The sequence below is a fragment of the Globicephala melas genome, chromosome 8 (assembly GCF_963455315.2).
Source record: "Globicephala melas chromosome 8, mGloMel1.2, whole genome shotgun sequence".
Classification (NCBI taxonomy): domain Eukaryota; kingdom Metazoa; phylum Chordata; class Mammalia; order Artiodactyla; family Delphinidae; genus Globicephala; species Globicephala melas.
The window spans coordinates 14108127-14129586 of NC_083321.1; the positions used below are offsets into that span (position 1 = coordinate 14108127).

General features: G+C 39.1%; 1 protein-coding gene across 15 annotated transcripts in view; it reads left to right on the top strand.

The window, feature by feature from the left end:
* PHF21A (PHD finger protein 21A) overlaps positions 1-21460 on the top strand; it is a 192289-nt gene that overhangs the window by 136820 nt on the left and 34009 nt on the right. For 11 of the 15 annotated variants that reach the window (XM_060303276.1, XM_060303275.1, XM_060303274.1 and 8 more), the window contains 3 exons: positions 6365-6616; positions 7866-7955; positions 11884-12177. In XM_060303276.1, coding sequence (XP_060159259.1) covers positions 6365-6616; positions 7866-7955; positions 11884-12177 — 636 coding nt within the window. The remainder of the gene's footprint in view (positions 1-6364; positions 6617-7865; positions 7956-11883; positions 12178-21460) is intronic. The other 4 variants (XM_060303287.1, XM_060303283.1, XM_060303284.1 and 1 more) reach the window with 2 other exon arrangements.

Sequence of the window (21460 nt, forward strand, 5' to 3'; positions counted from 1 at the left end):
AAAATCACTTCTCTTTATTAGAACAGAATTAAAGTCTTCTTTTGAACTTCTGGAAGTATTTGTTTGCACTTGTTCTAAAAGTCTTTGTGACTTGACCCTCAGGAATTGTTTTTCTGGAATTCTTAGCAATTTTAGATGTGGAGATATTCCAGGATCAATACCCATGGAACCAGGTAGAAAGAGGCATTTAGAAGGTGGTATATTTCATAGAAATGAAATATTCATTTCCAAGTCCAGTTCGTCTCATATGAGAATATGTGTCTGTTCTTATATACTAAAGGAAATCTGAAATGGAAGCTCCAGGTCAAAAATAGCACTAAGGGGTGGGAAGCCTAATAATATGCTAACTGGTGTAGCTGTGCAAATGATTTTACTGAAAAGGGCATTTGCACTACCATATAATGTAAGGATATTGAGGCAATCAAGACACACAAAAAGGACATATTTGGGAATGTTTCTATTAAGAAAAGTATTCAAGCTTGATCTCCACATACTTATATGTAGTGTGGGCATACCTTTTAAAGTGGGACACTTGAGCAGTGGTTCTTGGTCTTCGGAGGTCCCAGACTCCTTTAAGACTCTGTTGAAAGCCATGGATTCCCTCCCTGGAAAAATACACTCACACCTAATACAGTCATTTTTGCACATGGTTTTAAAGACTTTGGGATCTTCTGAAACCTAAGCATGGACACCTCTCACCCACCAATGCCATCTTCACTGTATCTATATGTAGAGAAAAAGATTTTAGTTTACTTGGTCAGTCACCACTTATGGACATTGGGCTGGTTCATATACAATATTTTGCAAATGAGAAATACGTTACTTACAAAAATACTGAAGATTACTAAAGATAGTTAACAGTTAATAGAGGTTACCATATACTGGCATTCTCCTAAGCACTTTACATGTATAACATACACAGTCCTCACCCCATCCCTACTAAGGACGGTATTATTATTATCTCTGTTTTTTAGAAAAGAAAACTAAGGCACAGAAAAATTAAGTAATTATCTAAAATCATATATCTATTATATGGTGGAGCCAAGATTTGAACCCAGATGTTCTGGTTAAAAATTCTGCCCATTCGCTACTGTAGACTGCCATACAATACCAAAAAAAAGAAATGCCAACATTATATAAAATGCCAAAGAAGGAAAATGAAGAATCCCTGTTGTAGCTAGAGTGGCCTACATCATTTTTACCCTAACCTCCAAGGCTATTTGGAAATCAGGCATTCAAACTGACTTTAAAACCCCCCTGACCAGCATTTATATTTCTTCTAAAAGATTGCCTATCAGTTTACTTTTTTTGGAGTTTTAAACAGAGTTGGATTGGTTGTTCTCTTCTCAAAGTACAATTTGATCAGAAAGTGTTTACATGGAAGGAGTGTGGTAGAATTCATTGTTTCCTGGTACTAGGAATTTTCTCTCCTAACCCATGGAAACTTTCTGTTCAAGTACCATTCCATATCACACAAATCAGAGAAAATACTTATATGATACTTACAATAGCTATTTCCTTCCCTGGTAATCTGAGTTCTGTGCTGCTTTGGGATGGTAATAGTAAGGGACCTAGGGCTATCCCCAAAACAGTGTTATGTGGCATCCCTCCATCTGGTAGCCCACCTGGTATATTTAATTGATTTAGCTAAGCTTGTTTTATATTATTTTGTTTTGTTTAATGTTAAAAGCCATAAGATCTCTAGGTTATTGGGTTTTGTTTTTATAGTAAACTGTCAATCATTATTTATCACATGCTCCTTATACAAGAGCTTCTGGTATACAAAGAGGTAGTAATGGTCCCTGCCTAGAATCTGGTAAACTATGATAATTATTTTCATTCATTATGTAAATGTTTATTGAGTCTCTACTATATGCAAGCTTTCTGCTAGGCAATGTCTTGTAAATAAGACAGAATTTCTGTCTTCAAGAACTTAACAGATTTAGAGGAGGGGAAGATGTAAACAGCTAACAAAGAAGAATAAAATGAACGCACCTGTGAAAATACCAGAGGACAGTAATATTGACTAGAGGGATCAGAGAGTGCTTCATAAAGGAGGTGGCTTTTGATCAGGGCCTTGACAGATAAGTGAGATTTCAGTGATGGAGCACAGGGGGAAGAGCATCAAGGTGTAGAGAACAATGTGAACAGAAGTATGGACTCAAAAAAGTAAATGCGTGTCTTGGAAATAGCAAGTAGGCTGATATGGCTGGAGCGTGGATTCCAGGAAATGGTGGAGAGGGACATAAAACCAGAAGGTAGGAAGAGGCTAGCTTGTGGAAGCCCTCCAATATGTGGCAGAACTTTTGGGGGTTTTGGCAGTCATAGGGAGTCATTAAAGATTCATGAGGTCAAGGACAAATGGGAAGTTTAATACATGGCATATACTAAATTTCTAAGTCCAGAAAGGATTAACTATTAATTTAGCAATCGGCATGGGCAGGGAGGAAGTGCTAGGATGAGAAAGTGTTTTATTCTAAGTCAGGTGATTAGCATGTACCAAGTCACGGGGCAGTGGGAGGATCAGTCCCCTTTCCTTAGCTAACTCCAGCTTATGTTTGTATGTATATTTTGAAATTTTTCCAAACTACAGAAAAAAAATGAAAGAATAGTTGAACACAGGCATACCCTTCAACTTAAATTCACAACTTTGTCATTTTAAATGAGTACAAATGTAAAGAAGAATGCAGTTAATAAAACCAAACAGAAAATAAACCCTCATAGACAGAAGGAGGAGGGGTTCTATTGATAGTTGTCCGAGTGTACAACAGTTACCTTCCATTCAAAATTAAACAAATAGGGATTTCCCTGGTGGCGCAGTGGTAAAGAATCCGCCTGCCAATGGGGCACGGGTTTGAGCCCTGGTCCAGGAAGATCCCACATGCCGCGGAGCAACTAAGCCTGTGTGCCACAGCTACTGAGCCTGTGTTCTAGAGTCCTCGAGCCACAACTACTGAGTCCGCGTGCCACAACTTCTGAAGCCCATGTGCCTAGAGCCCGTGCTCTGCAACAAGAGAACCCACTGCAGTGAGAAGCCCGCACACTGCAACAAAGAGTAGCCCCCCGCTCGCTGCAACTAGAGAAAGCCTGCACGCAGCAACGAAGACCCAACGCAGCCAAAAATAAATAAATAAAATTTTTAAAAAATTAAACAAATAGTCTAAAATAGGTGTGGAAGTTAATTAGAGCCCATAGTAATAATCCCTCTAAGTTCTGATTTGTACGTTGGAGTTTATCTTTTTTAAATCGATACCTCATGCTTTGCAGGTAAAAAAAAAAAACTTAGCAAAAAAATAAAAGGATTTTGCTGTTAGTGCTTCTTGCCATGTATTTTCTGCATTAACTTCTAGTTCATGCCGTTTGGGTTTTGTTCGTAAAGAACCCCTTCATGAAACTGGGGAAACTGCTGTCATCTTTTGAAGGTGATCATACTTGGATAGCATCAACCAGCCAAGGACTAGTCACAGCTTCCATAAAAATAATTTTTTTTTTTTCTGGGCACCTTTCCTCACTGTCCTCTCTTCCTCCTGCCAGAACAATTCAGAGGTTTTCATTCGGTTTGGCTATCAAAATTCTAGATTCTCTCTGTCATCTAAACTCGGAACTCCAGGAGTTTGATTTATGTTCCCTAGTACTTAACAGTAGAATAAGCACCAGACCAGGAGTGAAGATCTAAGCAGTACCTGTGTCAGTACCTGGTGTCAGTAAATGGTTTGCAAATAAATGTAGTCTTCAAAAGCTTTCCATCAGTGCATATAGTACTAGGTCTTGTGCCTCCGTATACAAAGAGAGTTACGCAGATGCTAGACTTTCACATGGAGTGAATTAGCTACAACCAAATATTTATAAAGTAGAATAAAAATGCTAACCTAACATGACTAGACTTGACTAACCTACCATGAACTAACCTAACATGACTAACCTAACATGACTAGACTTGACTAACCTACCATGAACTAACCTAACATGACTAACCTAACATGACTAGACTTGACTAACCTACCATGAACTAACCTAACATGACTAACCTAACATGACTTGACTAACCTACCATGAACTAACCTAACATGACTAACCTAACATGACTAGACTTGACTAACCTAACATGAACTAACCTAACATGACTAACCTAACATGACTAGACTTGACTAACCTAACATGAACTAACCTAACATGACTAACCTAACATGACTAGACTTGACTAACCTAACATGAACTAACTAACCTAACATGACTAACCTAACATGACTAGACTTGACTAACCTAACATATGAACAGACTTGTTAGAATTCAGTGCTTTTTAGTGTTGCAGGTAATGCTAAGTATATAAATCAGGTGAGTTTGAGGTTTTACTCACTTTTTAAGAAAAAATATTCAAAAGATTGTTAATGACTTACCTGATCAAGGATGTTTTAAACAAAAGTATATTGACCCTCTTTTAAAGTGGAACCAACACGCATGACTGTTTTTAAAATCCATGTCAGTGAGTTCTGCTGACTAGAGCTTTTCTTCCATAACCTGTGTTGGCACCAGGATTGAATGCCATCTGGTGTGACTTGCTCACCACTTCAAAAAGTTCTTTGTATTTGAATGTTTTAAATTGATGGAGAGAGCTAATATCACACTGGGTTAAAAACACATATTAAAAATAGCAGGTAATACAAAGTCAGTCCCGCTGCTACACTACTGTAACATTTCTGATGATAAATAGCACTTAGCTTTTATTTGGTTTTCATCACTGATAGGCAGGATGACCTGCTACCTCCCAAAATAAATAATTATCCGTGTTCCCCCTTTTACTCCCATTTCACACTTGAGAGGACAGTGGCAAGGAGAATGAGCCATTCTGTATTGTTGACTTAGAGAAGAGGAACATATTTGGGTGATTTTAATTGCAGGCATCAATAAGGATTGCTCATTAGGCTGTGATGGGATAGACAGGGCCAGATTATTACATTGTTTAGGTTAAAAGAAAAAAAAGTTGTTAAAATATTAGATAATACATGCATGTATGTGTTTAAGGCAGAAAAATTACTTAGAACCAAACAATACACAAGGGCTTGCATAGACACTGAAATAGAAATTCACAAAGGAATTTGTTCAGATCTGATTCAGGGAGAGTGGGGTCCTTTTCCCTGGTCGAGAGCAGTGCTGTCCAATAGAACTTTCTGTAGTGTTGGAAAGCTCCACTGTCCGGTTTGGTAGCCACTAGCCATGTGTGGCTGTAAACATGTGAAATGTGGCTAGTGTGACTGAGGAACTGATGTTTTCATTTTTATTTTGTTTTCATTAAATTTGAATACCTGCATGAGGCTATTAGCTACCAAACTGAACAGTGCAAGTAAGAAGAAAAAGGTGAAATAATATCAAAATCAGAACCAACAAGTTAGACCAGGTATATTTTCACGTTTCTGAAACATCTCTATCTTGAGTGACTAGTAGCATTGGATAGGTGTGTATGCCATGAAATCAGGTTGTTTATATTTTCTTTTTTTGTAGCTGGCTCCTTTAATTACTGTAATAGAAAGTCTAGAAAAATACAGCTTCAGAGCTGCAGTAGCGCTTGTGGAGCGTCAGTCAAGTCCTCTCACCTCAGTTCAGACTCTGATCTATAAGACTTTCTGAAACTCAGGTGTTTGTTTCCACCTTGTCGCCCTTTTCTGGATCTTTCCTCACTTCTGCAGCAGTCCTGCAGAGCAAAGATTGTAGATTGTGATTCACATCCCTTTGGTATCAAGAGCTGGTATTTACTATACGAGTTGGTTAATAGGTTTCATTATCTAGAGTTTGGGATTTACTGCCTTTGAGGCAACAATTGTACTAATTCTTATGTGAGTTGCCCTTCCTCTTCTCCAGGGTGGCACTCAAAAGAATTAAAAGACCCTGTCATTTTATCCCAGCCTTTGTGTCACAGGAGGCAGATATCCAGAATTATATGATAGCTTTCTTCATATTGATGAGGTTGTAGCAATTAATGATGGAGATGGTGTGTACCTCATTGATTTGCAACTTCTACAAAATTTAAATTAATTGAGAGCAAGCAAAGAATTAGAAAAATCAGAAGAAGTAGGTATACTCATATTCTGTATCTGTAAACCCACCCCCTTCCTTGTTGAGAACCCTGTGCCCATATTAGTCTGCAGTTATTACTGTGAACTTAAAGCTAGATTTGAGAACTCTGGCAAACTAGAGATTGCCTCTTCGTATAGCAAGAACTGTGCTTTATGTACACAAAAGAAATGTTGTTACACCAAGAAACTTGACTGATGATGAGAATTATTGCTTTGTTTTCTTCTGGAGGCTAGCATTTTGTTTAGTGGGATGACACTTCAGCGTCCTAATGTCTGTTCTCCATGTCTCCTAGAAGACTGTAACTACAGCTTCTATGATTACCACAAAGACACTACCTCTCGTCTTGAAAGCAGCAACTGCGACCATGCCTGCCTCTGTTGTGGGCCAGAGACCTACCATTGCTATGGTGACCGCCATCAACAGTCAGAAGGCTGTGCTCAGCACTGATGTGCAGAACACACCAGTCAACCTCCAGACGTCTAGTAAGGTCACTGGGCCTGGGGCAGAGGCTGTCCAAATTGTGGCAAAAAACACAGTCACTCTGGTAAGCCAGCAGCTGCTACTCATGTGTGCCCACATGCGAGGGTTCAGGATATGCATTTGTAGAGTATATCCATTTTATGCTCCTGCTGGATTTTTCAGTCTCCATCACTCTTCTACCATACCAGATTCCCCTTCGGGGCTGACAAGGGAATATGGCATTCCTGCTATCTATTTAAATAACTATAGAGGTGTTCTTACACCAAGGATCAAAACTCTTTGAGGTATTATCTGAGGCCAAAGGATGACTTGACTTAAGGGGGGAAAATGTCCTTCACAGAGGCATTTACACTGTTTCATGTATCTCTCCCTGTATCCTAACCACACTCCTTCCTGTGAAACTAGAGTGCTTAAACTCTCTGGTGCTATGTTACCAATTTGGGGAAAATGCCGTGAATTTTTTTAGTACACTCTTCCTTGAAATTGCACTCAGGAAGTACTGGAGTTAGTTGGGCACTTAAAAATTTTTCAAGAAACTCACAAATAACAGTGTCCATGTCCAAGGTCCATCAGAAAGAAGATCCCTAGAAGGAAGAAGCACTTGAATAAAAATTGTTCTTGAGATTTCTAGGGTAAAACTGTCTAAAAACTGTTTTCAGAATATACCCAAATTGTAGTTTAAATGTCCGTTCTTAAAATGGAAGCTAAGAGCTCTTAGTGGCTTTCGAATAATGACCAGTGGTGAGTGAAACTAGAGGGCATTAAAGTGAAGCTTTACTACTTACCCAGGAATCTTTAGGGGAGTAACCAAATCACTCAGCCGGACGCTGAGAGTTAGAACATTCTCTATAGGAATAAAGCCGTTCACTGTTATGTAAAGCTCTTATATTAGGAAAAAGCCCATTTGTCCAGGCAGCAAGTTTGATTTTCCTTTGGATCCAGTGTTGACTTTTAAAATACATAAGTGCGGTAAAGCAATTATACCCCGATAAAGATGTTAAAAAAATAAAATACGTAAGGGCAAGAGTTCTTGAACGTCAGAGGAAATTGTGATTGCTGAGCTTGCTGGGTTCTACGTTAGCTGTGTAAGGAAACAGAAATGAGGTTGGTTTACTTTATGGGGTAAAGCCTGCAAGCAGGAGAGTAAACAAGTTTCTTAAGGCGGTGTTAATTCAGATGATTAATTCTACGATGAAAGCTTATAGAAAATATTGTCTGATTGAGAGAATAGTGATGCTGAAACTACTTTAAGAATACCATCTTTGATATTGAATAATTATTTTCCTCTCTGATTTACTTTTCTCATTTTTTAGCAGGTTCAGGCAACACCTCCTCAGCCCATCAAAGTACCACAGTTTATCCCCCCTCCTAGACTCACTCCACGTCCAAACTTTCTTCCACAGGTGAGTAAATCAGTTGACAAGCCCAGTGATGGGTTGGGTGGGACAAAAATCCTTATGAGCCCTTTCTAAGCAGCCTGTAATGCACTTGTCAATTCAGCTGTATTCAGATCCCACTTAGCTAAGGATTCTAGCTGCTGATCTCTATACCATGAAGAAGATTTTTGTTTTTTTTTGTTTTTTGGCTGCACTGCACAGCATGTGGGTCTTAGTTCCCTGACTAGGGATCGAACCCATGCCCGCTGCAGTGGAAGCTCCGAGTCTTAATCACTGGACCACCAGGGAGGTCCCACAAAAGAAGCTTTATTTATTTTTAATTGGAGTATAGTTGCTTTACAGTATTGTGTTCGTTTCTGCTGTACAGCAAAGTGAATCAGCTATATACAGCTATATACGTATATCCCCTCCTTTTTGGATTTCCTTCCCATTTAGGTCACCACAGAGCATTGAGTAGAGTTCCCTATGCTATACAGTAGGTTCTCATTTGCTATCTGTTTTATATTTAGTAGTGTGTATATGTCAATCTCAATCTCCCAGTTCATCCCACCCCCAACCCTTTTCCCCCTTGGTTCTCTACATCTGTGTGAGAAGAAGCTTGTTTTATCATCAGCGTTTCTTAACAATGATGAAAGGCTGTAGCAGAGGGATGTAAGGAAAGGGAAATTTTCCTAAATTTAAAATAATTAAGATAGCACCATTTTAAACCTTATAATGTTGACTTACTGGAAGAATTTAGCCAGAACTGCCTGCCAGTGGGGAAGGAACGCAGTTACCACTTCTTCCCCACAACCTCCCACCCCACTCGCTGTATGCCAGGGAGAGTAGGAAAGGAGACAATAGTGACACTAACTGGTAGGAAGCGTTCGGTTCTACTCTGGAAAGTGATGACATAGAGCATCATTCTTAAACACAAAGTCTTGATGATAAAGATTCAGACTAGGAAGCTGCACAGGGAACTTTCTACCTAGACCCAAGCAACTCTACCCATATTCTCATGAGAGTATTCTTCCAGCAGTTGGCTGAACTCACCATTCTTATGGCAGAATGTCATGATTGTCCCAGTCTGGACCTTGAGAGGAGTTGACTTGCCTGGTAGAAAGATTGGGTGTTCCTGTCTGAAGCCTCAGCTTTCAGGCAAAGAGAGAAGGGAAAGGATGTGTGTGGTCAGTGGCCATAAGTGATTTCTGAATTGCCTCTGGGGAGGGGATGGGCAATGCTAACATAAGATTATTTCAACCGTCTATCAGATAAATTCTTAATGAATACCTTAGGTATCAAAAGAGCACTAAGAACTATGGATATGAAGTTTTCAAGATAGTTCTCAGCCTCATAGGGCTTCAGACACATGTACAGGCAATTACTGTGTCCATTATGGGAAGCACAGGGTAGTCTGAGAATCCATGGGAAGGACAGCCAACTCATTCTTAGAATATCACAGAAAGTTTCCTTGAAGAGTTGACATTCCATCTTAGACCTAAAATCCTAGTGAAGTTAGCTTGAGAAAGTTTTGGGGGAAGAAGAAAAATGTCCCAGGCAGAGAGAAGAGCCTATATGCAAGTCCGCAATGCAGAGAGACATGTCGGCTTAAGGAACCAAAGGAAATTTGGTGTGGCCGAGCACAGTGGGCCATGTGGCTGACTCAGGCTAGAGTAAGGGGAGGCTGGAGAAGCCCATAGGCCAAAGCCTTTGGAACCTTGTAGGCTATATAGGAATTAGGGCCTTACCTAGGAACAGTGGGGCTCCATTAAATTACTTTCAAACAGGTACTTGAGATGATCAGATTTTTGTTTTAGAAAATTCCCTCTTACCACTGTGTGGAGAATAGATTGGAGATTGTCAAGAATGTGGCAGGAAAAACAGGACATTGTCAGCAATAACAATAGCTAATATTTAGAGAATCTTGCTAATGTGCCACGTACTGCACTAGGCACTGTACATGGGTTATCTATTTTAATCCTCACAACAACTCTGTGAAAGTAGGTATTCAGGTAAGAATCTAAGAATAAGAATCTAAGGCTTAGTCTTTGTTTTTCAAACGGTGGGGCATGACCCATTAGTAGGCTGTGAAATCAATTTAGTGGATTGTAACCAGAGTTTCTAAGTAAAATGAACAAGACAATAGGAAATGTTAGAGTATGTAGCACATAAGTATTTTTTCATGAAGTTTTTATGTTAGAGAGGTATAGATAAATATCTATGTACGCGTATTGGTTACAGCGTGAAACATATTTCCTGTTGTGTATCCACAGCACACACTCTAGGGTTGTCTTAGATGCAGCTAAGTATTCAGACTCACAAGACCATCAGAGGCCACACTTGGCACCAGTCTACTTGGAATGATACAGGACAGAAACCAGAGCTTGCCAGCAAGACAGCTTCTTCAGTAGGAATCCCTATAGCAGTCCATATAATAGTCTCTACGGCTGTCCAGGGACTGCTCAGGTACAGGGAAGTGAGATCTTTATCAGGTCAGTGGGAGAGCCACCCTAGCACAGAAATCTTATGCCTTACAGGAGCCTAATATATCTTATAACAATTCTATAGGCATGGCTTTCAAGGTCCCCGCAGTGGACAGGCACAGTTACAAGAGTCACCCCATTTCAGGAAGCCCAAAGCAGGGTGTCTCATCGTCTTTTTTTTTTTTAAACAACTTAAAAATGTTTATTTTTAATAACGTATTTCCATCTCTGCTTTTTGCAAGTAATGGAAATGTTAGATTTGATTTAGCAGCAAGAGGTCATTTGTACCATAAACAGTGTTGCCTGCTAACATAGTTGACATTCTTCCCTTATCAGGTTTCCAGGGGTATACAGCTAGAGAGTTAACTGAAGGTGAAATTCTTATGCATAAGGAGAAAGGATTTTGCCCACAGGTCACAGTTTAGAAAGTTTGAAAAATACTCTTAGAGAGATTAGGTGTGTTATCTTAGGTTACACAGCTAGCTAGTAAGTGGTAGAACCAGAATTTGAACCCAGGCAAGGCTGATCCCATGTTTTTAATCACAGTTTTCTGCCACTGTTTCAGTAAAGCAAACACAGCTAGAGTAGTGGTAGTGAGGATAGAAAGTAGACATATCTGAGAAGGATTTAGGAAGTAGAGGTAGAGTAGGAAGCATTAGGAATGATTCTGAAGTTTTTTTAGTAAGAAAGGGGCATTTACTGATGTAATGATTATAGGAAGAAGAAAAGATTGGAAGAAGAAGTTGATGAGTTTTGGACATGCTGATTTTGAACTTCTTGTGAAATTTCCAAGTAGAGATGTGTAACAGGGAGTTGAATAAATGACTCTGAAGTTAAGGAACTGTGTGGTCCTGAGATACAAGTGTGGAAGTCTTTAGTATATAGATAGTAGTTGAAGCTGTAGGATGCAGTGAGAGTTCCCGGGAGGAGTGAGGACATTGAGAAGAAAAGGGGTACCAGGACAAAACCCTGAGAAATATTTATATTTTGGATTGGGCAGAGGTAGAGGAAGCCACAAAGGAGACTTAGAGAAGGAGCACCCAAGAACAGGGAGTTAGAGGGCCAGAGATGGGAGTGAACTGAGCTGTGGATATGAAGAAATTTAGAACGTGAATTAAGGGCAGTGGCAGCATCATTACCATACTGGGCACAAGTTCTGGGTGGGACCAGTCTCTGGATTAGGCATTTGACCTCAGCCCGAAGAGGCGGCATGGTATAGGAGAGGGAGCTACGGTTTGGAATCAGAAAAACTACATTCTGGGGTAACATTTGCATCCTCTTAAGAGCTGATGCATCTTTGTAATATTATATATGCTGAGATCTATAGAATTGATAATACTAAAATGGATATTAATATTTGTACTGAATACCATTTCACTCACATATATAGTGTAGAGGATCTGGCAATGTCTAAGATTTATAGGACTTGAGAAGTTTAAGTAATGCAATAATTGTTCTTTCTTTCTCCATAGGTTCGACCTAAGCCTGTGGCCCAGAATAACATTCCTATTGCCCCAGCACCTCCTCCCATGCTTGCAGCTCCTCAACTTATCCAGAGGCCTGTCATGCTGACCAAGTTCACTCCCACGACCCTCCCTACCTCCCAGAATTCCATCCACCCCGTCCGTGTCGTCAATGGGCAGACTGCAACCATAGCCAAAACGTTCCCCATGGCCCAGCTCACCAGCATTGTGATAGCTACTCCAGGCACCAGACTCGCTGGACCTCAAACTGTACAGCTTAGCAAGCCAAGCCTTGAAAAACAGGTACAGGCAAGAGTACGCACCTGCTTTGGGCAGTAGCTTTGCCGTTGAGGCTGGTCAGTCTGTAAGGGGTCTTTATCTTCTCAGCGGCTCCTTATGTTAGCACCATTGTCTGTTACTTATCATGTGATAATTTATCCACAATGCAAAAGGGCTGTTCTTACTGAAGAAAGTTGGGTTGCTTTACCCACCATCCCCTTATACATGAATTTTGATTCCTGTGTGAATGAGCTCCCCCTGCTGCTTCTGAAGCAGAAATTCACAGATGGGTTCTGCTGCCCTCAGTCAGGAAGCACAGATAAGGTAGTAAACAGAAAATGCTATATTCATTTCGGCCCAGTAAGAATCCAGATGAGGATATCACTATGAAAGTTAGGAAGAATAAACAAAGCAAGGAAAAGGATTTCATTTCAGAGGTTTTCCCTGGTTATTACAGATAGTGAGGAGCCAATGAAAAAATTAAGATTTCTAAAATTCATTCTTTTAACTCTAGAGGATACAGACATTTTAGCTCAGATATTGAAGCCTTTCATTTATATTTCTAAAATCAGATTTTCTCCTAAAAACACAAGTCTATAGAAATACAGGTAACCTCCAAAGATACATAAGGGTTCTATGGCAGAAAGATTTCTAAAACCAAGAAAAAGGATTTATAGGCAGTCACCATATTCTATTTAAAGAAAGACCAGTGACAAGAAAGAAGAATTGTGGAAAGAAAAGCTCTTTCAAGAAAGTTGATTTAAAAAGTCATTGCCCTATTTCTTATTGCTCAGGCTTGAGTTCTCATTCAACTGAAAATAGTCTCTGGTGATCCTGAATCTTCTGCTTCTGGATGGCTGACCATGATTCAGAGAGGCTGGCCAGATGGTGGGGAATGAGAAGGCTTCCTGCTGCCTTGGCCACCTTGAACAGAGGAGCCTTATGCATGGAATACCAGCTTTCTGCCCAGGCAGCTCATAAATGCAGCCGATCTGGCACTAAGAACCTGGGTACCAAAATCTCGTATCAAGAAATACCAGCAAGAACACATCTCTATTCCTGGGGAGGCTACTCAAACCCCCAAAAATGCTTTGAGGAACATTTAGAGATAAATTACTTACATGTATTTTAGATCAGGAGTTTTCAAATTTATTATCAGCAGAACTTCAATATTAAAATAATGAAAGTAAGATGCCCAAGCTTAGGAGTTTGGGTGGGGGCGTGTTTGTAGACCAGCTGCCATCATGTCCCGTGCTGGCTCTCAAAGGACGACCTCTGAGGAGCATTAGAGTTGTAAAGAATGTGGTTTCAAAACATTATTTTATTTATTTATTTAAATTTATTTAGTTAGTTAGTTTTGGCTGCGTTGGGTCTTCGTTGCAGGTCGTGGGCTTTCTCTGGTTGTGGTGAGAAGAAGCTACTCTTTGCTGTGGTGTGCAGGCTTCTCGTTGTGGTGGCTTCTCTTGTTGTGGAGCATGGTCTCTAGGTGCGCAAGCTTCAGTAGTTGTGGCACGCGGGCTCAGTAGCTGTGGCTTGCGGGCTCTAGAGTGCAGGCTCAGTAGTTGTGGTGCACGGGCTTAGTTGCTCCGCGGCATGTGGGATCTTCGCGGACCAGGGCTCAAACCCGTGTCCCATGCATCAGCCGGCAGATTCTTTTTTTCCTTTTTAATTAATTAATTAATTAATTTATTTTTGGCTGTGTTGGGTCTTCGTTTTTGTGCGAGGCCTTCTCTAGTTGCAGCAAGCGGGGGCCACTCTTCATCGCGGTGTGTGGGCCTCTCACTGTCGCAGCCTCTCTTCTTGCGGAGCATAAGCTCCAGACGTGCAGGCTCAGTAGTTGTGGCTCACGGGCCTAGTTGCTCCGCGGCATGTGGGATCTTCCCAGACCAGGGCTTGAACCCGTGTCCCCTGCATCGGCAGGCAGATTCTCAACCACTGCGCCACCAGGGAAGCCCGGCAGGCAGATTCTTAACCACTGCGCCACCAGGGAAGTCCCTCAAAACGTTGTTTTAAATTATTAAATACTATTTCTCTTTGACCTCTTTTTTGATAAAGATATTTTTAGGAGACAAGAATCTTCAGTTTCATTTCATTTTTACATTTCTTATTTTTTCTGATTACAAAGATGATACCTGTTCACCGTAAAGGAAAGCTCAAACGTTACAGAAATATATATTGTAGAAATGTATCCCTTCATAATCATTGAAGAGAGTAAATTTCTCCCATAATTTTACCCTCCAAAGTTGCTATTAGCAGATTAGATTATATTCCTCCACATATTTTCTTTCTAAAGGAAAATACAAAATCAAACTGTATATTACTTGTAACTTGCTTTTTTTTCATATTAAATCTTGAATATCTTTTCATATCCCAGCCTTACATATTGATAGAGCTTTTCATTTTGATTATAAAAATATCATAAAAAGGTATCCATGAATTCTTAAAAATCAAAAAAAAATTATTTTCTAGCAGTCAATTCCATGGTCTTTCTTCTTGTTGATCTAATAGAGGAATGTAGTCATTGCTGTTTTAGTTTAGCAGGCCACCTGGCACAGCAGTCTTACAGGTTATCAAGCTCAGTCAGCAAGGATTCTCTTTAGACTCCATTCTCAGAATTCTCTTACTTCAGATCTTTCTACTATCCTCTTTTTTTTTTTTCCATGTTTCATTTCCAGTATCTTATTTATAGCTGTTAAGAGATCCCATAGATGAGCATTATGTAGCCACGGAAGTACCACTTACAGCCTACTCATAGAGTTATCAAAACCTGTGTCCAGCATTCTCTCTGTGGCCAGGCTAGATGGGTTCCTTTCTGCTTGCTACTCTTTTGTTTAGGGTGATAACAGTCACTTAATAAAAAATGTTGATTCTGTGCCAGCTGCCATGCGACATGTGCTAACACAAGGCTTGGGAGGTCAAAGCCTGTACCCTCACAGAGCTTGGTCTGGGGCAGGCACTGTGGCTCTGCCTCCAGGGGAGGAAGCATGGCAGGTCGTGTAGTTTCACATAGGCATAGGAAAGGGAGAGGCAGCGTCAGCTGTAACAACAGTGGTCTCACTTCTCCTTCCCCCCATCAGGCATCCCCAACTTCCTTATCCACCCTAGATAAGAGAACCTGTCTTATCCCTTATCAGAAGCCACATTACCTTGTGGCTGTGAGAAACTGAGTGGTAGAGTTTAAAGAGCTTTGAGGCTAGAAACATACTTAGGCAGAAAGGCAGATAAAGCCAGACAGACTTATATCATGGCCCCCACACTGCCTCCTGTTATGTCTTTGTCCTCTCCAGCACTCTGTGAAATGGGGCTAAACACCTGTGGATGGCGGAATGACGTAAAGAGCTTAAAGTCCGTTAGACTGTGTCTGACGCATTTAGTTCTCAGGGATTATGTTCATTTCTTATCCACGTCACCCCACCCCAATCCCTGCAACAAAGACATCTATGTATGTCCCTAAGGCTAGGCTACTGAAAAAAATCCTAGGTTGTATGGGAAAATCTGTCAGATTGCCACCCATTCCCCTACTTCCATCTATATTTTGTATAGGAACCTACACAGTGTCCTCTAAAAAAAAGAGTACTTCCAAGTTGAGAGTGTTATCCAATGTATTAGCCTCAGATCCCAGTCTTCTCTTTAAGGAAACTTGAGGTGGTAACTCTTTGCCCTCAATCCAGATTTTTTTAACCTTGATTGATGAAACTTTGTACATTTAAAAAATTTTCAAGCGCCTAACTTTCATTATTCATGCAGCCCAGCCTTAAAAGATGAATTTGTAATTCAGGGGTATAAATGGCTAATTTAGTTCTATTCAGAGTTTTTGGTTTTTATCTTTGTAAAACCAAAAAAGAACAGGATTTGCAAATTCGTACAGGTGCCAAGTAGGAAATATATCAATAAACGAGTAAAACAGACTGGGAGTAAACAAGTAGATTTTTTTTCACTTCCAATGGGAACATGAGTACAAGAGATATCCCACTCTTAATTTCTTTGAAATAGTAAGACAAGTATGATAAAATCGACAATTTGGCCTTGGTGTCAAGAAGATAATAGAAAGTAGAAGAGACTGTGGTAAAGTGCAAAGTAATATACTCCATCTCAAGGAGGCAGCAACTTTTTGACAATAGCCAGTTTTTATCATATGAAAACTTCTTCAAGAAAAGCCAGAAATCCAGATATTTTGAGAGATTTCAAGATATACTTTTGAGATTAAAAACAAATAAAAATAAAATAAATAAAAAATTAAAAAGTATATATGTATATCAGTAACTGTTTAAACACCATGTAGGCAAAAAATAACACCTGCCGGACAGCTTCACCTCTGGATAGTGGTTTATAATCTCTGATAGAGACCATACTTTTAGCTTAATCTTTTTTGTTTGTTTGTTTCCCAACCTAATTGTTTTTTTAATTGAGGTGAAATTCTCATCACATCAAATTAACCATGTTAAAGTGAACAACTCAGTGGCATTTAGTACTTTCACAGTGTTGTGCAACTACCACCTCTGTCTAGTTCCAAAACATTTTTATTACCCCAAAATGAAACTCAGTACTCACGAAGTAGTTACTCCTCATTTGCTCCTCCCCTGCCTCTAGCAATCACCAATCAGCTTTCTGTCTCTATAAATTTACCTATTCTGGGTATTTCATATAGATGGACTCATACAGTATGTGACCTTTTGTATCTGGTTTCTTTACTTAACATAATGTTTTAAGATTTATCCATATTGTAACATGTATTAGTACTCCATTCCTTTTTAATAGTCAAATAGTATTCCATTTGTATGTATATACCACAATTTGTTTATCCATTCACCCATTGATAGATTTGGATTATTTTCACCTTTTGGCTATTGGGAATAGTGTTGCTGTGAATATTAATGCACTAGTATTTGTTTGAGCACTTATTTCCCATTCTTTGGGGTATATACCTGCAAGTGGAATTGCTGGATCATATGGTAATTCTATGTTTAACTTTTTGAGGAACTGCCAAACTGTTTTCCACAGCAACTGAATCAGTTTACATTCCCACCAGCAAGGTATGAGTGTTCCATTTTCTTCACCTCCTTACCAACACTTATTATTTTCCTTTTTTGAAAAATTATAGCCATCCTAGTGGGTGTGAAATGATATCACATTGTGATTTTGATTTGCATTTCCCTAATAATTAACGTTGTTGAGCATCTTTTCACGTGCTCGTTGGCCATATGTACATTTTCTTCGGAGAAATCTCTGAGTTCTTTGCCGGTTTTTAAACTGGGTTGTTCATGTTTTTGTTGAGTTGTAAGAGTTCTTTATATAATCTGGATACTGGATCCTTATCAGATATGTAACTTGAAAACATTTTCTCTCAATATATAGGTTGTCTTTTCACTTTCTAATGTCCTTTGATGCACAGAAGTTTTTAAATTTTTTCTTTTGGTGCTTGTGCTTTTGGTGTCATAACTAAGAATCCATTGTCACATCTAAGGTCATGAAGATGTATCCCTAATTTTTCTTCTAAGAGTTGTATGGTTTTAGCTCTTATATTTAGGTCAGTAATCCATTTTGACTTAATTTTTGTATATAGGGTGAAACAAGGGTCCAACTTTATTCTTTTGCAGGTGGATATCCAGTTCTCCCAGCACTATTTGTTGAAGAAACTATTCTGTCCCCATTTGAATGATCATTGCATCATTATTGAAAATCTATTGGCCATGGATGTATGGGTTTATTTCTGGACTCTCAGTCCTATTCTGTTGGTCTATATGTCTGTCCTTATGCCAGTACCAACCACACTGTCTTAATTGCTATAGTTTTGTAGTAAGTTTTGACATTGGGAAATATGAATCCTCCAACTTTTTTCTTTTTCAATATTGTTTTGGCTATTCAGGGACCCTTACAGCTCTACATGAACTTGAGAATTGGCTTTTCCAGTCTTTCTGCAAAAAAAGGGTGGGGTAGGGGGCTGTTGGAATTTTGATAGGAATTCTTTTGAATCTGTAGATTGCTTTGCATAGTATTGCCATCTGGGCAATATTCTGTCTTCCAGTCCTTGAACATGATGTCTTTCCATTTACTTAGGTTTTCTTTATTTCTTCAGCAGTGTTTTATACTTTTCAGTGTACAAGTCTTTCACCTCCTTGGTTAAATTTTCTCCTAGGTTATCTTTTTGTTTTTTTAAATAAATTTATTTATTTTTTATTTGTTTATTTTTGGCTGTGTTGGGTCTTTGTTGCTGCGTGCAGGCTTTCTCTGGTTGTGGCGAGCGGGGGCTACTCTTCATTGTGGTGTGCAGGCTTCTCATTGCAGTGGCTTCTCTTGTTGCAGAGCATGGGCTTTAGGCACGCGGGCTTCAGTAGTTGTGGCACATGGGCTCAGTAGTTGTGGCTCACAGGCTCTAGATCACAGGCTCAGTAGTTGTGGCGCACAGGCTTAGTTGCTCTGTGGCATGTGGGATCTTCCTGGACCAGGGCTCAAACCCATGTCTTCTGCATTGGCAGGTGGATTCTTAACCACTGCACCACCAGGGAAGTCCCTGTTCCTAGGTATTTTATTCTTTTGGATGATATTGTAAATTGAGTTTTTTTTTAATTTCCTATTAGGATTGTTCATTGCTATCATGAATTACCATGTATTAGAAATACAGCTGGTTTTTGTGTTGATCTTGTACCTCACAATTTTCCTGAATTCATTTATTAGCTATAGTAGTTGTTTTGTGGATTCTTTAGGATTTTATATATATATAAGATCATGTCCTCTGCAAAAAGAAATAGTTTTATGTGTTCCTTTGCAATTTGGATGCCTTATATTTCTTTTTCTTGCCTAATTGCTCTGGCTAGAATTTCTACTATAATGTTGAATAGCAGTGATGAAAGTGGGCATACATCTCTTGTTCCTGATCTCAGAGGGAAAGCTTTCAGTATTTCACCATTGAGTATGATGCTAGCTGTAGTTTCACATAAATGCCCTTTATAAAGTTGAGGACATTCCCTTCTGTTCCTAGTTTTCTGAGTGTTCGTATCATGAATGGGTGTTAGATTTTCACAGATGCTTTTTCTGCATTAACTGAGATGATCGTATCGTTTTTCTTTCCCTTCATTTATTAACGTGGTATATTACATTGATTTTTTTTTAAATATCTTCCATTCCTAGGATAAGTTCCACATTGTCATTGTGTATCATCCTTTTAATATGCTGTTGGATTCAGTTTGCTAGTATTTTATTGAGGACTTTTGCATCTATATTCATGACAGATATTGGTCTGTAATTTTCTATTATTGTGGTGTCTTTGTCTGGCTTTGGTATCAGGATAATGCTGGCCTCATAGAATGAGTTAGAAAGTGTTTTCTGCTCTTCTATTTTTTGGAAAAGTTTGAGAAGGATTGGTGTTAATTCTTTAACTGTTTGGTAGAATTCACCAGAGAAGCTGTCTGGTCCTGGACTTTTCTTTTTTGAGAGGTTTTTTTTTTTTTTTTTGCAGTACGTGGGCCTCTCACTGTTGGTGGCCTCTCCCATTGCGGAGCACAGGCTCCGGACGCGCAGGCTCAGCGGCCATGGCTCACGGGCCTAGCTGCTCCGTGGCATGTGGGATCTTCCCGGACTGGGACACGAAACCGTGTCCCCTGCATCGTCAGGCGGACTCTCAACCACTGCGCCACCAGGGAAGCCCTTGAGAGGATTTTGATTACTGTTTCAGTCTCTTTAGTTGCTATAGGTCTGTTGACATTTTCTATTTCTTCTTGAGTCAGTTTGGTAATTTGTATGTTTATAAGAATTTATCCATTTCATCTATGTTATCTGATTTTTTTTTAATTGAAGTATAGTTGACTTACAGTATTGTGTTAATTACTGCTGTACAGCAAAGTGCTTCAGTTATACATATGTATACATTCCTTTTTATATTCTTTTCCATTATGGTTTATCATAGGATATTGAATATAGTTCTCTGTGCTATACAGTAGGACCTTGTTGTTTATCCATTCTATACATAAAAGCTTACATCTGCTAACCCCAGCCTCTGACTCCATCCCTTCCCCAATCCAGTCACCCTTGGCAACCTGTTGGTGTACAGTTGATCAGTGTATTCTCTTATAATCCTTTTTATTTCTATAAGATTGGTAGTAATGTCCCCACTTTTATTTCTGATTTTTGTTATTTGTGTCTTCTCTCTTTTTTCCTTATTCTGTCTTATTAAAGGTTTGTCAATTTTGTTGATCTTTTCAAAGAATCAACTTTTGGTTTCGTTAATTCTGTCGTTTTTCTATTCTCCAATTCATTTATCTCCGCTATAATTTTTATTATTTCCTGCCTTCTGCTAGCTCTGTGTTTAGTTCTTCTTTTCTAGTTCCTTAAGCTATAAATTTAGGTTATTTAGGTTATAAGCATTTAGATTTGAATGCTTTCTTATTTTTTATGTACAGACTATGACAGCTTTAAATTTCCCTCTGACCAGTGCTTTCACTGCATCTCATCAGTTCTGGTATGTTTATTTTCATTTTCATTCTTCAGGGAGATAGAAAGTTTCCCTAGTGATTTCTTCTTTGTTCCACTGGTTGTTTAAAAGTATGTTTTTTAGGGACTTCCCTGGTGGTCCAGTGGCTAAGACTCCACGCTCCCAGTGCAGGGGGCCCGGGTTCGATCCTTGGTTGGGGAACTAGATCCCACATGCTGCAACTAAAGGTTCACATGCTGCAGCTAAAGGTCCCGAATGCCGCAACTAAAGAAAAAAGGATCCCGCATGCCACAACAAAGATCCTGCATGCCACAACTAAGACCCGGCGCAGCCAAATAAAAGTATGTTGTTTAATTTCTACATACTTAAAATTTTTCTGGTATTCCTTTATATTGACTTCTAGCTTCTTTCTGTTGTCATCAGAAAAAATACTTCATATGACTTCAGTCTTTTAAAATTTATTAGGATTTGTTTTGTGGCCTAAAATATGGTCTATCCTGAAGAATGTTTCATGTGTACTTGAGAAGAACGTGTATTCCGTTGTTGTTGAGTAGGCTGTTCTTTATGTCTCTTAGGTCTAGTTGGTTTATAGTGTTGTTTAAGTCCTCTGTTTCCTTATTGATCTTCTTTCTACGTGTGCTTTCCATTATTTAAAGTGAGGTATTAAAGTCTTTAATTATTATTACAGAACTGTGTATTTCTCCCCTCAATTCTGTCAGTATATGCATCATATATTTTGAGACTCTGTTGTTTGGTGCATATATATTTGAAATTGTCATATCTTTTTGATAAATTGACTCTTTTATCAATATATAATGACCTTTTTTGTCTCCTGCAATGGTTTTTGACTTACAGTGAATTTTGTCTGATATTAGCATA